A 17,954-nucleotide genomic window follows, 5' to 3' on the forward strand; every position below is an offset into this window, starting at 1 on the left:
GATACCTAAAAGTCAAATATAAAATGAATTCAGAGGCGTATCACGGGGCCAATTGTTAACATTGAGCTGATCAGGATATGATGCATTTTAGATGCCAAAAACACCACCAATCTTCTATAACGTGAGCCCAGTTTCAATAAGGTTTCATGGGGGTAAATTAAAGGGAAAAGTAGGAAGTACTGACCAATTTGCATGCTCCAGATTGAAGTCACTACATGCTGAGGGTTTACGTAGAAAGGGAGTATTTCTGTGGGTCATACCATGACGCAACTCTCCCAAAACAAGTTGTTAAATACAGCATTTACTTAGTTCAGGTCGTATTTTAACATGTGCGGAGTTTACAATTATCATGTGTGAATTAATAATCACTCTCTACCGAGCACAAACAAATACGTCTAACTTTGGTCTTTCCACGTCCCCACGCACCTCCCCCTCCGCTAGTGGTTCGGTCCTCACTCCAGCTGATCGGCCCAGGATCCCCGGTGTCTCGGTCTGACCGTCGTTGGCTTTAACGGCCGCGGTGCCTCCGCGTCGACTTAAACTGTTCTAAATTTCACGGAGTCAGTGGCCGCTCGTGTCGGCAAATCGTTCATCATACAGTGAAGCCCCGAAGGAAACTCTGCCCTGGGTATTGGCTGCGTACTTGTCAAAGCCACGGGGATCTAAACGCAAATACGAGGCCCTCGCTTCATCCACGGATTCACCTGCTACGCGGAGAGCCTGACAACACGGGAGAGCGACATGGGGGACACGGGGAGTGAGGGCAGCAAGCCGCCGAGTAACGTTAACGTTATACCCCCGCGCTGCCCCTGTGGTTTCTGGGGGTAAGACGAAACAAACTGTCTTCCTTTCAAATGCTTTTCTTTCTCTGCCAGCAGCTAGCAGAGTCGATAGCCACTAGCATTAGCAGCTCAGACGGGGCTGAGCTGCTTTTCTTGTTATTACCCCCTCCCCATTGTTTTGTTGCATTAGCTGCATTAGCTGTCCTTCATAGGGTGAGAGCGGGCCAGAGGTGTGGGATAAGCCTTTCAGGTGACGCGACATGTGTGGCAGTGCTAATAAACTGTTTAGTTGACGTACTAAGTTCATAATGAAACAGCTGGTTGGAGATGAACTGCTCTGAAAACATTGAACCAGGCTGGACGTTCAAGTCTAGTGAAATATGTACAGTACGTGTCATGAGTGTCACAGGCTGGCTACAAGGTGTTTACACATTGGCACAGCATGTTTGCTTTTGATTTCAAAGCAGCATTTCATCGTGTTGAGTGGGATACCTCAAGATATCGCGAGCTTTTGTAACGTTATACACGTTTTATGGTTCGTGATTTTGTTAAAAAGTAATATAAAGACACCCAGAATATACACGTAGACACGTTTAGTATTTTAATTTGTTGGCTAAATTGAAACGGTGTGGTACAAATTACAAACATAGTACTTTAGTCTCATCCTCTCAAATAATAATAATAATATATATATATTTATAAATGCATTTATTTTTAATAATTTCTTTTCTGGACTTAACATTTTCTCTTCAATGAGATGAAATAATGTGTTGTAGACAGGCAAAAACAATGTTCCCTTCCCATATTATTATTATTATTGCTAAAGTAGGCTTCCCTAATTTGCTATGTGTATGTATTTTAGGAATTGATCTGTGTTTCCGTGACAGTTTGCCTAATGACTGGTTTGATGAGCATGGAAATGTTGTAAAACGAAAGCCTTTGCAGTGTCAGCCACCAGATCTCACCAGAGATGAAACTTTCCATGAGTTCAACCTGCTTTTCTTATGAGGTAGTGATGCTCCCTCTGGTCAGATTTCACTGAGCTTTCAGATATTTGTGGAGTTTGCACCAAAATCCCAGCATCCCTACCATCCGTGAGGCCACTGGATGTTTGGGTACAGTTCTAAAACTAAGCACTCTGAGTTTCATGTTTTACCTTTAAAGTTAACTTTTCTCCATTGAACTTCTTTCACATTCAGCATTTGCAACTGTGACCATTTGTCCCAGTTTTGCAACTATTCTGACCAAGTTCCGAAATTCCTGGCCCATTTTAAATAGACTGTTCCATGGACACACTTGTTTTATTTCCTGTCTCTACTCCAGGCTTTGTCGTCAGGCTGTCTGAACTCACGACAAAGTGACAAATGACAAATTATGTGTTGAGGATTCTGTGCTATATATGTACACTATATATATCTGTATATGTGCTATATACAGGAGATTTGAAGTATGATGTAGCTAAAGCTGATAGGTGAAGATCTTAGACATATTGGATGGTGTATTTTTCAGAGCTGACAAAAGCCCTCATTATAAGAGGTGTCTCTGTCTCACTAAAACTGTTTTGGTGGCTTGCTCTCTTCTCTAAGAATACTCATATTACTGCTTTTTCTAAAGCCAGTAAGACATGCTCTTGCATTTACTGGAATTTATTTCTGTAGCAGCAAACATGAGTGAGCTGGGTAGTCTTGGACTAATTAGAGAACTGATACCAGCAGACTTACTGGTTGTGTGCCAATGACGGTGGGTCCTTCAGAGGACACGGAGGCTAAATGGCCTCCACAGTTTCTCCCCAAATAAGATGGAATTTAGTTTTTCTTGCTTATAGACATATTTGAGGAAGTGTTAGCTAAAGGAATTTGCTGGGATCACCTTAAACGTATTTCTTCTGCTTTGTGCAAAACTTCAGGACAGTACGCATATGTTTCTCTCCAAACATGTTTGAAGTAACGTAATGCGCTGCACCATGAATGCCTCATGCTCCATGCCTTACACTACATGACTGCTTGTTACATTTAACCAGAGATGCCTTATTGATACTTAATATTTCTGACAGCATTTGTCTGAAGTGAAGAAGATTCGACCTTTTTTGTTCACCTGTGTTCAACACTGTTGTGTTGTAAAGGTGCCTCTACATCAATACTTTTGTCTTAAAGTCTTACATGTAGGCTGAGAGGACTTTTAGTTTATATCAGAAAAATCAAAAGCCTTTTGTTTCTAGTAAATGCAACAGAAAACATCTGTTGGTACTTAATTTTTTTCAGGCCTCAGATAGATATGAGACAAGTATAATTTGTGGTGTCGTTTCAAATGTTACGTCCCGTTTCCAGACTGTAGGTTGTTTGTGTTTCTCTTTATTACTGCTGTAGTTAGCTACTCTAGATTGTTGAGCATTCCTCTAATGTGTCATTTATTTTCAGGCACAAATATGATTTTATCTTAAATTGCATTAACAGTGCCACATATCAAAGTGCTATTCTGGTACATGTGGCAACAGTTTATATTTTGATAAAGAAGATTTTTTTTTTTTTCTTTTCAGTTCATTTGAAATACAGGGCGCATGTAGTCTGTCACTGACAGCTGTATTTTACATTAGAAATAAAAGGAATAAATCTTTTTTTTAACTGGTAAACAGTCCAGTTAATTGACATGTGGCATGATACTGCTGCATTAAAATCACCGACCTGTTGTAATGATTTCATATTGACGGAGAAGATGTACAATACTCCAAATAATGAGCATTTCCTGTTGACAAAGCTATGGAGAATTGCTGGATTAGTCAAGTAATGGCTTAATCAATTCAACTATTAATTAGTTGTGCATTGCTTTATAACAAAAACATTTTAGGTCTATAAAGTATTGAATGCATGACTTCAAGAAGCTGCATCGCAGAATTAACATGATGATGAAATATAATGACCATCTGGCTTGGGTCCCAGTTATTTCGGTTGTACATAAAAATATGTACAACCGCTGATGTTTGCCTGCTTTTCACACTGCAAGGATACAGAGAAGGGTCCGCACAATAATGGAGTAATATAGCGATAGCACCACATGTTTAGAATTAAAGTTAACTTTCTATTTGACTTACCTCACTTTGTGAGAGAAATCCCTGATTCATTTATTTGTCTATGTTCCAGATGACTCCTGAGCTGGTTAAGCTGTGATGATAAAAGTTGCCTTTTATGAAATATCAATGAGATAGTTGTTATAGAACTGTTTTGAAGAGTGTTTTTTTCCCCGGGCATTTCTCTATGTGTGCTCTGAATATGCATATTAATATAACTTGGCATGAAGCACCACTTTAGAATTTCTGTGCAACTTAAGATGTCCTTCGGTATTTGTGAAGACGAGTGCATCAGTTGCGATGGCGTTTGACATGGAACTTTGAATATTTGGTGGATGCTTGTGCTGACCTTCCAGTTTCTATTGAAGAACATCAAACTACAGAATGTGTTTTCAGTGCAAATGTAGAGCTGCAGGCGTTTATCTCGACTTCTCCAGTAATATTAAACTCTGTTTAGCTGTGTTCTGACATTGTTGATTCCCGGTAACTCCAGATCGTTTTCTACTTCAGTCACACGTGTGGGTGACAGTACATTTAGCTCCACATATATTTGGACAGTGATAAGTTTAGTTATTTTAGCTGTTTACCAAAACATCTTCAAGATACAGTTGTGTAATCAACACGGGCTTAATGAACAGACTCTCAGCTGTAATTTGATTGCATTCACATTATGGAGGAAGGGTTTAGGAATTGCAGCTCTTTAAAATGTAGCCATCTCTTATTCAAGGGACCAAAAGTAATTGGACAGTTAGCTGAAAGCTATTACATGGGCTGCGGGGGCTATTTCCTCGTTAATCCTCACAACATGCGGTCAAAGAAGATTTCAATGAAAGTATAACAGACCATCCTTGGGTTGGAAAAAAAGAAGAAATCCACCAGAGAGAGAGTGGAAAAGTCAGGAGTGGCCAAATCATCAGTTTGGTACATTCTGAGAAAAGAAAAACACCCCGGTGACCCCGGGAACTCAAAATGACCTGGACGTCTACGGAAAACAACAGTGGACCCTTTCCACTGTGAAGAAAAACTCTTCACAACATCCAACCAAGTGAAGAACACCCTCCAGGACGTGTACATGTATCAGTATCTAAGCCTGCAATAAACAGAAGACTTTGTGAGAGAAAATACAGAGGGTTTGCCACAAGGTGCAAACCATTCATCAGCCTCAAAAATAGAGAGGCCTGATTAGACAAACATCAGCAGACATCAGCCCGGTTCTGGGACAGCATTCTTTGGACAGATGGAACTAAGATCAACCTGTACAAGAATGATGGGAAGAAGAAAGTAAGCAAGAGGCTCGGAACAGCTGATGATCCACAACACAACACATCGTCTGTAAGACGTGGTGGCAGTGTGATGGCATGGGCAAGGGCTTTCAACAGCACTGGGTCACTAGCATTTAATGATGACGTGACAGAAGACAGAAGCACCCAAATAAATTCTAAAGCATATAGGGATTTCTACTCAAAGTCAGCCAAATGCACCAACGTGTATTGGACACTGCTTCACAGTACCAGTGGACAATGACCCCAAAAACATACTGCCAAAACAACCCAGGAGTTTGTAAGGCTAAGAGGTGGAATATTCTGCAATGTCCAAGTCAATCACCAGATCTCTACCTGCATATATGTAGCACTTACTTACTAAGACAAAACTTAAGATAGAAAGACCCGGAAACAAGCAACAACTGAGCTGAGCTGCAGTAAACGCCTGGCAAAGCATCTCAAAGGAGGCAAACCAGCATTTGGTGACGTCCATGGGTTCCAGACTTCAGGCAGTCATTGTCTGAAGTATTAAAAAATTGCATTTTGTTTATGGTAATGTTAATCTGCCCATTTAGTTTTGAGCTCGGTTGTAATTCCTAAACATTGCATGGGATATTTTTAAATTAAACCTGAAAGTCTGCACTTCAACTGCATCTTAGTTGTTTAATTTAAAATCTAATGCGGTGGCATGAGTCCAAATCATGAAGGATGTGTCACTGTTCAAATATATGGACCTAGCTGTATCTTTCCTCATGTCAGTTGTATTTAATAAAACCTTATTTCTTCAAAAATATTTATCACCTATCACTCACACTGAATCACCAAGACGACAGAAACCCACCTTCCTGTGTGATCCAATCACATGTTTTCATTACTACCCGCTATGAATTAAGCAGGTTGTGTACACTTCTTTTTGCATCCATGGAGCCAGTACTTTCCTGCCTAGTTTTAGACACCCTTCCTCATCCCGTGTATATCCGTAATGAACCCGTGTTTTGATTACGTCTGATTTGTAAGGCTAGCAACAGGATGCAAGTTGTTATTCACTCCGCATCGGCTTCCTTGCTGCCTGTGTGTCATGATGAGGTTTCTCCTCTATCCCAACTTCTCGCTTCCTATTTTCTCCTTATAGCCAAGACGACGCACCAGCAGAGTGACAGACAGCCCTCAGGTTGACTGCAGCTGACCCTACATTTAGAAATGAGGACAAAGGTGTGCAACGAAGCGCCCAAAATAAATAGAATGTGACTGGTAGCGGCGACCGTCACGCTCGGTGCACAGACAGCGAGGACGAGGGCCTGAGAGGAAATGAGAGGAACCTTCTCAGAGGAAAGCCAGAGGAGCCATCTGCCGTAAAAGAGCCGTGCCACTGATACCAGCAAGGCTTCAGTGATCAGATCCACAACAGTAGCTATCTTGTAGGCAGAGATCTTCATCTTCATCGTTCATTTATTTATTTATTTTTTGCTCAGCAGTTGAGTTGCAGTGTCAGCTCTAAATATAGGCACCGCCTGGGATCCTTTATGTTTTCATTCGAGTGCAACAGTTTGAAAAATGGAATCACTTCACTTAATCAGTGTGATACTTCCAACGCCGCCCATACTGCACTGCACAAAAAAGACTTTTAGTTAATTAAGATATGAAGACGGCTGACCTTTACTTACTTGACCTATACAATGAATATATTGATATTGCAGATGCCATGGGAGAGAATTCTTGGCTGTCAGATATATGCATAATTATCTAACAGAGGGGCAACAACAGATCTGTATTCAGCTCAGTTTAAAGCTGAGGATGGAGTGGGAGGTGGGGGCTCCAAAGAGTCTTTGACTTTTTGGACATGAACACACTGGAACACTGTGTAATAACATGGGCCTATCAAGGTGTTACAGTTAACAAATGAAGCTTATTGATTTATGTACCAGGAGACACATAGGCATCACATGCAAGTATCCGTTCTGAATGACCTGTCTGGCTACCTGACACTCTTAGTTCTTGTTTAGTGAACCAAATCTTGACACTAATAACTGGTTCACTAGATTGCAGCAGATACTTTTTTTTTCCACGAGCAAAGAGTTTTGTGTTTTGCTGCTGTAGAGTTAAAGAGCTTGTTCATTGGAAATGTCCTGATGAAAACAATCACACTATGACTACTTAATGTCTAAAAGTTGTTCACACTTCGGTGACAGTGTGGTTGAAAAACATTTAATTCATCTCTACATTTAACTCATAAAAATACTAAAATGTGTAGTTTGAAGTGTGTGTATTTCTTTATGTTCCTTAATGGATTGCAAAATTAAAAAAGCTCTTAGCAAAAGTCACATCCCATCTGATTCATCGTCGTACCTGGTGTGCTACATACTTTATGCTTTGACAGCCTCATATTGTAGAAGGGCAGCTTTGGAATCTGTTAATAATTTAAAACCGCAGCTCGAGTCATGATCCTCACGTTGAATTTATCTTTTCCAGGATTTTGCAAATGAAAAATAGAGTTTTTGCATCGTGGCGTCATTGTAACGCATTATTCTTGCTGTGTGTATACCCACCAGCAAAGGATGCTCGCATAACCTTGTTAATTTGTTTTTTATAAACTCACAAAGTACTTCATTACCTAACTTGCATTTTCTTTCTTTTTCCTCAGGTCAAGCAAAACTATGAATCTCTGCTCAAAATGTTTTGCAGGTAAGTTCTACTATGTGTGTCTTAACACAGACCCGTGTGAATTTGGGGGCTGCCTCCAGTGATGTAGCTGTAGCTCTGGAAAAAAACTGACAAAAAGTTCGAGTGACAAAAAACGAAGAAAGACAATATGAGAAAAAAAGAACGGGGGTAATGTTAAAGGACACCTTCACATCTAACTCTTAACAAGACAATAATGAAATATTTTAAGGGAAAAGCATTTACACCAACCAAAATTCAACGTTTTGCTTGACAAACATAAGGCATTTGCGATTTTGAAGGCGTCTTTTCACCACGTAGTTGAAAGATCTTTCCTTCTTAATTCATGAAGGGACCCTTGACATTTTCTCTCTCCCTTGCTCAGTCTCCGCCATTTACATACAAATCTCACTTAATCCCTTTTCGAATCTGTCACTGGAGAAATGGCTCAAGGTGGTCGATTCAAGACAAATGAAAAGAACTTAAACTGTGTTCACTGCTCTTTCCTTTGAGTGTGTGTACTGATCCAAGTTCAGGTCTCGTGCCACGCGGGTGCAAGTCTCGCCAGATTATTTTGTCTCATGTCCGTCTGTAATCACATAATCTGTCAAAATTGGTGCTAGAATTACGAGTCTTAAAGTTACGCCGTTTATATGAACGATGACCAAACCTGTCTCAGTTACTCCTACGTCAGAGGCGATGAATAGATGGATTAAAACATGTGCGTACGAATGCGCAAGAGTTTTACCGTGTCTCTTTCATTCATAGACATTCAGAAGAAACAGCCAAATGATGACTGTGCCCCAAAGGCCTCTTCAAGCTCCAGCAACAGTCAAGCAGACATCTTCTGCAATGACACCAACAGCAGCATTAGCCAGTCACTGATGTCGATGCCAAGCACGTCAGAAGACCCTTTGCCCAGAGAGACCGTAGTCACATCTGTACCTGTTCAGGACGGTAAGACACTACTTAATCAGTGAGTTCAAGCTTTGAACCTGTCAAGACGACAGCAGTCACATTCTGATGTCGATCATAAAGTCCGTGCAGTATGGTCTGCTTGGTTTCTAATGCTTGCCCTACGCGTTGAACTAATGCATGCTTAGTTGGCTGCGAATTTCGAAGCGTGCCTTAATGCACATTCATTAATTTTCTTGCTCAGAGTGAGTAGCTTTTAGTAGAGGGCATCTTCTGTGTGACTGCTACTGGTTCCTGCCTGCCGAAGCAGCACTAGCAGCAGCTGCCCTGGCTATATTTGTCCTCACGACACAGATAGAGAGAATGATAGGAAAGGGCATCTATTCAGAAGTGAAGGTTTTAAGAGGACACCTACAATTGCCAGGCATTCGTCATCACTGTACAGTGACAAGGTTATTTGTGGAGCCCAGGACAGGACAATGAAGTGACTACCAAATAGATGTGCAGAACTGGTGAAAAATTGCCACAATAACCTGGTGCTTTGCTACAACAGGGGATATTTTAAAAAGAGCGTGAGATGGCACATGATATTGTTGAATTTTAAAAGGCACACCCCATGGAACTGGCTGCTTCACCCACAAAGTAATTCAATAAAATGTGTCAAGACAGAAATAGATGCTGAAAGAAGATGTTAACATTACATGTTTTATTGCTGCTTTTATTCCAGGATCCCAAGGGAGACCTACACAATATTAGGAAAGTGGTCATAATGTTATGCCCGATTGGTATAAAGAAATAAAAATAATTGGACTTAGTTACATTTCTAGCCTTCGACCTCCTTTCACTTGTAAAACCATTCTAGGAACAGGTGGATCATATATCACATATGACATTTCCCCCCACACCCCCCACCTGCAGCTAGCTGTCTCTTTGCTGGCTTCAACCCGCACAGGTACACACTGCGATTCCCGCTCCATAGATACCTATCATAACTGCTATGGGGGGAGGATATAAAGGCATAATAAAGGATTCCAAACACCCCGGTCACAGTCTTTTCATCCGGCTGCCATGTAGGAAACGGCACCAGAGTATCCGGGCAACCGCTAGGAGATTCTCCAGCAGCTTTTGTTCTCAAGCTCTTTCGATTATAAACTCAGGGCCTTTCAGGGTAACCCAACACATGACCCAATCTGTCAGTCTGCTGCAGCTTATCCATTTTTTTTTTCCACGCAGCTGAGTGGCTTTCACTTTTCTCAAGACTTTAGAACAGTGTGGATGCACACTTCAGGACTGTTTATATGATTTACAGTTGTGTGTTGTAATTTTTAAGCCATTTATTTATTTATCCTCTTCTTTGCTCGCTCTTTCTGTCTTTCAGGAGTGTCCAGCACAGACACAGTCTTGGGCTCCCTCTCCACTCCCACGAAACGTTCCTTTGAGTCAGGTACGCTTCAGTCCGACGTTCGTTATTGTGTTCTGCATCGTGCGCTTAACGAGCTCAGATTTGTGAACCCGGTAGCAATGAACAGTGTTTATTCAAAATGGCTTGCCTAATCGTTCGAGCAGGAGAAAGTGCGGGATGAAGGATATTGGGTGGCGGAACAGATCATGCCATTATTAGAGTGAATGAAGACGACTACTACATACTTTATATGAACGTAGTGTTTACAGGAAATGTTACAGCTAAAGGGTCCCGTGTTTGATCTATAAACTAAATTAGACTTGAATTACAGTTAATATATTACAGTGCCACACTTCTGACAGGGCTGAGGCAGGTGCATGTGTGGATCAGTCTTGATTAAATTAAGCTGAACGACGGCTAAAAAAAAAAAAAACAAGCACACAGAGTAATCTAGATTTCTCTTTATTATGCGTTCACCCTCGGGTCCCGCAATCTGGTGCTCTCATGCACATGCACACTCGCACTCAACTTGAGACAACTGCAGAGACAGCAAGGCTCAGCAGTGGTGTGTGAACATGTTGATCCCTTGTCTAATGCAGCTGGATCATGGGAGTACAGCACCGTAACACACATACACACACTGCATCATTTAAACCCTTGGCTGTTGGCTGAGTTCATGTTTCACTTGTCAGGGTCTCTCCAAAGAGGACATCTGTCTTTTGCTTTTACCTTTTGTGTAACCTATTAATCTCTTAAAGATGAGCTCCGTTGTCACTTCATAGTACAAATAGATTGGCTTAAAAAAAAAAAAAAAAAAAAAAACAAGCTCGTGAGGCTTTGACTCGTAGGTAAATCTGACGTGTCAGTCTGTCTAAATTGGCTGCTGAGGTGTAGTTGGATAACGGAAGGCAGTCAAGGAGGAAGCAGTTTTCTCACAACATGCCATTCCATATGTGCAGACACACACACACACACACACACACACACGCATAAGGATCGATGGGCAGGCTAGGGGGGATCTGACTGCTCAGCTTGGCCTAGTTCTCAGAGATTTATTGAGCGCTGATCTGCATTTCGGCCGGGCCAGGGAAAAAGTCTGCAGGATTGATGAGAAAAGCTGAGTTGAAATTCCAGCCGACCGGCGGAAGCCCGCTGCATGTTTCTCCTCTCTTAGATGTCGGGCTGCTTGTGATCTAATTCAGAAGAAACTATTAATCACTTCTTAGTTTAACAAAATGAAGAGTTTTTTTCTCAGTGTGACATCATCTGGTCTCTCCCGGTCGCAGAGCGGACTAAAGCAGAAAATATTTCCTGTTGGAGATCTGAAGCTTTCTGTTAAAATTCCAGTCAACGTTGCAATCTAGGTTTTTGGGAACGTTATGTGCATAGAGGAGTAATAAAAAGTAGAACGGGTTTGGCTTACAGTATATGAGTAGTTTGATAAGGTTGATGAGGTTTGACATGTATCTGTAACGGAAATTGATTAGACTGTGTTGCCGTTATGTATCAACTCACATAACTGGAATCAAATTACTCTTTTTTTCTTAGTGTTGCGAGAATGCGTAGTTTTTAAAGATTATGTATATTTGCATTGTATGGATGAGTTAAGCTCCAACAGAATAAAAAATAAAGATGCAGATTAGCCACTGTTTGGGTGTTAAAGTGTTAACTCTATATCCAGGAACTACTTTCTGTTTTCAGTACAAACATGTTCAATCTGAAAGAAGGAATTTAGACTCCCTTTGTTCATTGTGTGTATGTGCTCACATGTCTCCAGCCTCAGAGTCAGAAAGTGACGTTTCTCCCGAGAAGCGGGCAAGAGTGGGCGAGGTCCCAGAGGGCGAGGAGTCTTCATCATCGTCTGCATCGTCATCATCCTCGTCTCGCGGCGGCTCCAAACAGCGGAGCCGCAAACGTTGCCATCGCTGCCAAACCAAACTGGAGCTGGTACAGCAAGAGCTGGGTTCCTGCCGCTGTGGTATGATTATAGACCTCTATAATAAGAAAACAAAAACATTCGGTGCACGTGAAAATGCATACATGGCCAGACCCGCTCACACATAAGAGCACAAAGAAAGGATTCATAAGTAGAGGTAGCTTTTATTATAAGATCTAATTTGGGAGCATTTGTGCATGAAGTAATGAATGACTTTTACAGTTGTTTCATGTTGGTCTGGTCTTACACATACGTACAGTAAATCCATTATGGGTTAGTTGGTCATAGTTTTGTCAATTTAACATCCGGTGCAGTGAAACACGTCCATATCCTGGACTTGTGTTTGACGAAGCATTGAGCACCAGAGTGCTTCTGCTCGCCTTGAGGGACCAATACAGAAAGCCTCAGTGTTTCACATTGCACATAAAACATAAGCCAATTACCACAAACACTAATGCAGTTTAAACCAATATTTGGCCTGCTAATCAACTTGTTTGCATACAAATTAAGGTACTTAAAAAGTCAACGCTCTTCACTCCTTAAAGACCAATCTGCTTAAACCAGCGCAATAATTCTTAAATTGGAAATTGATTTGGCTTTTTCTCCAGCAGGCACTGGTTAATGCATGGGCCATCAATCCTTAATAGTCCACTGCTTACTATGAAAACATGCTTTTCACAGACTGAAAGGGGAAATGGTGGTAATTACAGTGATTTCTGACTATTGCAGTAATTGCAGATTACTTTGCTAATGGTTCTGCAGAATGTTCCACGGTGTAAGCCAAGAAGGTCTGATAATGAGTTGAAAGCATGAATGCTTTTGAGATTGCAAATGGGGGGAGAAAAGATAGCTCTGGCGGGCAATCTGATCCAGTGTTGTCACACTCGGTAGTCTTCTACTCATAGGCAGTGCCTCTAATATCCATCTTACTTGGTGCTAGTATGACACAGAGCAAAGGCATCAGAATTAAATAGCTAATGAAGTCATATCTTTTGATGTGGAGCCCCAAAAGAATGAACATTTTTAATGTTTTAATTCACATTCATCTTGCGAGCTAGGGACCTTGAATTTCGAATTTCTAAATTGTTGTTTTCCTTATCCTTTTAACTCTTAACAGTTTAACCACACAGTGGTAGGGATGGTGAAAAGCTCTTACTGTGAAGGATTAGCCTATTAATCACTGCCCCTAACTACAATAAGCGGCGACCCACTCATTCACGGTGCTGCCAATGTCAGACACAGAGGTTATGTTATGAAAGACTTTCACGAGGAAGAGCAGTCAAGGGCCAAAGCATAGGCTTTGTCCAGGGAGGAGCCACTGTAACACTGAAGGTCTTAATCCACCGCATTTTCAACCAAGACACACAGTTCAGCCTCTGGTGTGTGTTCGCATAACTAGTTAGGTATTCTGTACAGCATATGTGCATGCGCTTTTTAAATTTTGGCTGCATTTCTTATTTGAAACAGCTTGGATTGAAAACTTGGAATTGACTGTACACGCATGCATTTATACCCCTAACTGTTGTCAGTCACTTTATTTCTTCCCAGCTTGTTAGTGTTTTAAAATAAATAACTTCACCATTTGTAGGAAGCTCTCTTATTTGCGGCGTCCGATGGTGGTGGTGGATGATGCATCCAGTGTTGCTCAACTTTCCTCCCTTCCGCTCCACTCATGAACGCTGTAATCATATAGGTTTTAATTGCATAGCAACCAGCCGTCAAACTGGGCTTTTAATCACCACTTATTGAACAGCAGTGGTGTTATTATGTATATTAATGAATGAATTTAAGACGGTGAGAGCTAACGAGCTTCTCTGAGCTTAATATGCATCCTGCAGTGGCAGGGCCTTTTGTTGGAAGTGCTACAGTATAGACTGAGAGTCAGTGAGAGTGATGAGGGTCTGTTGAATGGAGTCAAAAGAGGAGGCTGACAACTACAGCGTCTTCTCCGGTACAAAGATCTTTCACAAAGTCTCTTCTGCAGCAGTGCACATTAAATATATATATATATATATATATATATATATATATATATATGCACTGCTGCACACACAGAGATGTTTGTCGGCCTTTATGTGCCAGTGTGTTACATTTGCATTTAGCAGGGAGATTACATATTGTATCCAACCCCTCATGCCCACTGGTGGTACACAGGTCGAACTGCCAACCTTTCGATTATTGGACGACCGCTCTACAACTCTACTGGAGATGTTACTTATAGGTTATTATGCTGCTATCTTACTGGTCTGGCCGACTTAAGATTATATTGGGCTGGACTAAAATGGGTTTAGTAACATATTAATACCGTATCCTATTTCTGCCAGTATTTCCCCTTTAATCCTCCACACTTATCCTTTTATACTTATCATTAAGGATAAAGACATGCTTCCTTAAATCTCTTACTTTTTTATGTTTTATGTTTTTGCTTTTTGTTTAACTTGGCATCTCAGTTACAATTGTAATATTTGTCCATTCACTGAACACAGCAAATAATACTCATAACCTCCCACCCCCCTCTCACCCCCCAGGTTATGTCTTCTGTATGCTCCATCGGCTTCCAGAGCAACACGACTGCCTGTTCGACCACCTGGGCCGCGGGCGTCAGGAGGCCGTCCTCAAGATGGTTAAGCTCGACCGTAAAGTGGGCCGCTCGTGCCAGCGCATCGGGGAGGAGTGCTCTTGAGCGGCCGCTCCCTCAAAAGAATCTCTGTGTTCAGACGGCGTCCCAGCACTAACAGGGATATGATTTTTTCTTTTTCTTCTTTTTTTAGGATTTTTGCAGATTTTTTGGATACAAACCTCCTCAGCTTTTTCTTTTTAAATAATCCTCTATCTTTTTAAATTCTCCTGTTAACCCACATTCTGGTTGTTTCTCGCTTCTGTTGGCTCGATCATATCCCTGCTGCTAAGATGCCTTGTGGGGGGAAAAAAAAATAAATAAAAAAGCAAACCCAGGAATGACGGAACAATGAGGAAAAGGAAGCATACGGTTTCTTCACCTTTTTTTGCAAGTTCTTGAGTGCGCGCAGTATGAATGGAATAAGAATAAGTAAAAGGATGGAGAGAAGAAATACAATGCAATTGAAACCAGACTCTACTCTATACCTCAGAGAAGAAAAGAAAAAGAATGGAGTGATGATGATGATGCGGAGGAGGAGGAGGAGGGGAAGAGGGATGAGAAAGAAATGGTTATCCTTCATGTACACTTTGACTTTGGCGCTGTTTATAGACTGTGCTCTTTACCTCAATATCAGACCAGAGCTGCTTTGTACTCTGCGCCAACATAGGACTTTGTCAAGCAAACAAGCCAACCAGTCTCAGTTTAAATCAGTGTCTTACCCCCTGGCTGCCCACCAACTATGATCCTAAACCTTCAGAAACACAAACACCTGTTAATCATTCACCTCAGGATACTGAAGCTCAATCTTCCCTCCTCCTCCTCCTCCTCCTCCTCCTCCTCCTCCTCCTCTCACCAACTCGCATCCTTCTCCTCTGCTCTGGAGGACACCATTTATCTGTTTTGTTCTAAGGTTTTTGAGGAGGTGTTTCTGCCACTGTGGATGAAACCGTCGGGATACTGTCGAACTCCGTGTTCAGAACTAGCAGCGTGTGCCGGACCCGGACACACACATTGGTGGTGGGAACAGCGAACTAATTGTCCTCGGGATTACTCACAGATCCGTTTTTCGATGTTGGAATGTGACTGATGAAGACTTCGTTTGTTGAGGATTTTCTCCGTCTTCCCCTATTTGTCTGTCTTTATCTCCTCATCCTCCACGGACCTTCTCATGCCCATAGACTTTTTCAACGAGTGCGTTCAGCCTGCGCCGGATATTTTCAAACAACGGGACGATGACATTCACAGGACACGCGAGGCAACGCGCGCTCGCGATTTAAGACTGGACCTGAATGTCTGCATTGTCATATATTACTACACTTTTGCAAATACTTATTATTTGTTATTTGTCATGATATCCTATTTTATGTTCTCAGCTGTTGTTCACATTGAGCACAAACAGGTAAAAATCAAGCATTCTGTATTCTTTGGACCGAAGATACGAAAGCTAACTGTTTCCACTTGGGATTATGATTGGCTGTTGAGGTCTTGTAATATTCTAGGTCTTCATTTGAGTTGTCCACACTTTAAGGTGAATTTCGTAGTGAGCTTTGAAGCAAGGTTTCATGTCTTTGGTTTTCACCCCTTTTGCCTGTACTTTAATGCCCCTTACTACATGTTCTGATTTCCTACTAGCACGATGAGATCACACGAATCCTCCTTCCCTTCACTTCCCTGGGTTGTCTCATCTTTCCCTGTATTGATTGCTCTATTTTTCCTTATTTCGCCCTGTCCGTCTCCCTCCCTCCCTCCTTCCCTCACCCTCGTTACGCTGCAGATGAGGGGATGGGGCCGGGAGAAGGTGAGCAGAGTGCTGAAAGTTAATGTCAGCAAATAATTACTTTCCACGCATTTTCCTGGTGGACTGTAGAAGGAAAGAACAGAAAATACATAACGAATGAATATTGTGTATCTTAAAAAAAAATACCTTATTTAACCTCTTTTGCGTTTTGGACTTAAGTGTAGAGCTGCGTTTTTGGTTGTAACGTGGTTATGAAATGGAAAGGTGAATGTGGAAATTTTATTTTTGTTCCTTTTGCTTTACATTTTATTTCTCCTTTCCAACTTTTTTTTGTTTTACTGAGAAAGAATAAACTGGATTAGAAAAAAAATGTGAGCATCTCTGTGGTACTTGCAGACATGGATGGAAAGATTTACATATTCTGTTTGTTTTTCTTTTCTTTTTGTTCAGATTTATTTTGACACCAATCACAAGACAAAATGTGGGATGATGACCTTTAATATGTTAAATGAATTCATGTCTGAGGTGAGGTGGCCTAACTCTTCCTCCAACATGTTATTGGCTCTCCTGGATGTCCTAACATCGTTATAATGTTTATAGTGATGTAAACGTCTGTTTACTGCTCAAAGAGGGCTGCTATATACCCACTCTCAATTACTTAAAAAAATCTGTTGTGTGTGTGAACATGCGTGCTTGCAAATGGTAAGTTTTAACTAAAGAGGCTTTTCTGATGGCAGCAATGAGTCTTGTGGGTTTTCTGAATTAATTAATGCAATTTTGAAGTCAGTCAGCTGCCAGCCTGAGTGGAATCTCTCACCCTTTTCCTCCCCCGAACCGAAACTGCAGGAGCAACCACTTTAATGTGGCTTAAATGTGATAATTTTACATCATCATCTGGTTGTGTCAGCTTTTCAGCTGTGACGTCGTACTCATCGGGCCATCAGACATGTGCATGGTATCGAAGGAGATCTAATGTTCGAGTTCATATTTGTCTGATGTCATTTTCAGAAAATATTTATTGTATAATCTGTTGATGATCCAACTAGGGCTCCATCAACTGACCACTGTGCAGCCGTAACATTAAAACCACCAACCAGTGAAGTGAACAACCCCGACGGTCTCATTGTGATGTAATGTTAGTGGCATTTATGTGGCTGTTACGTTGATTCACCTGAACATGACACTCCATAGCAACACCAGGGGGTATTCCTTGCATCCTGTGCCGTCATGTGTTCCTTAGCTAAGGCCAGCCACGTGACTCAGTAAAAAAAACGTGTTACGTCTGACCAGGCCACATTCTTCGATTGCTCTGTGGTCCAGGTCTGATGCTCACATGCCCATCGTGTACACTGTCGGCAGTCTGCATCTATACAAAACACTCTGATTTAACAGAACCAACATTAACCTTATTTCTGTAATATGATTAGCTTGTCTGTTGGATTGGACTACACTGACCAGCCTTCGTTCCACAGGCATCACTGTGCCTTGGTCGCCCATGCCCATGTCACTGGTACTCCACCTTTCCTTCCATGGACCATTTGATTTGCACCAAGAACAGCTCACAAGAGCTGAAGATT

At 41.5% G+C, this 17,954-nt stretch overlaps 1 protein-coding gene across 1 annotated transcript; it reads left to right on the forward strand.

Annotated features, from left to right (window-relative positions):
• Positions 1-439: 439 nt before the first annotated feature.
• Positions 440-17,489, forward strand: zfand3 (zinc finger, AN1-type domain 3). The gene is made up of 6 exons (XM_047580592.1): positions 440-824; positions 7,750-7,790; positions 8,535-8,723; positions 10,060-10,125; positions 11,861-12,061; positions 14,548-17,489. Exons 1-6 carry the CDS (start codon positions 742-744, stop codon positions 14,700-14,702), a joined length of 735 nt encoding a protein of 244 aa, XP_047436548.1. The 5' UTR covers positions 440-741; the 3' UTR covers positions 14,703-17,489.
• The last annotated feature ends 465 nt before the right edge of the window (positions 17,490-17,954 follow it).

This window comes from Mugil cephalus, chromosome 3 (assembly GCF_022458985.1).
Source record: "Mugil cephalus isolate CIBA_MC_2020 chromosome 3, CIBA_Mcephalus_1.1, whole genome shotgun sequence".
In the NCBI taxonomy this organism is placed as follows: Eukaryota; Metazoa; Chordata; class Actinopteri; order Mugiliformes; family Mugilidae; genus Mugil; species Mugil cephalus.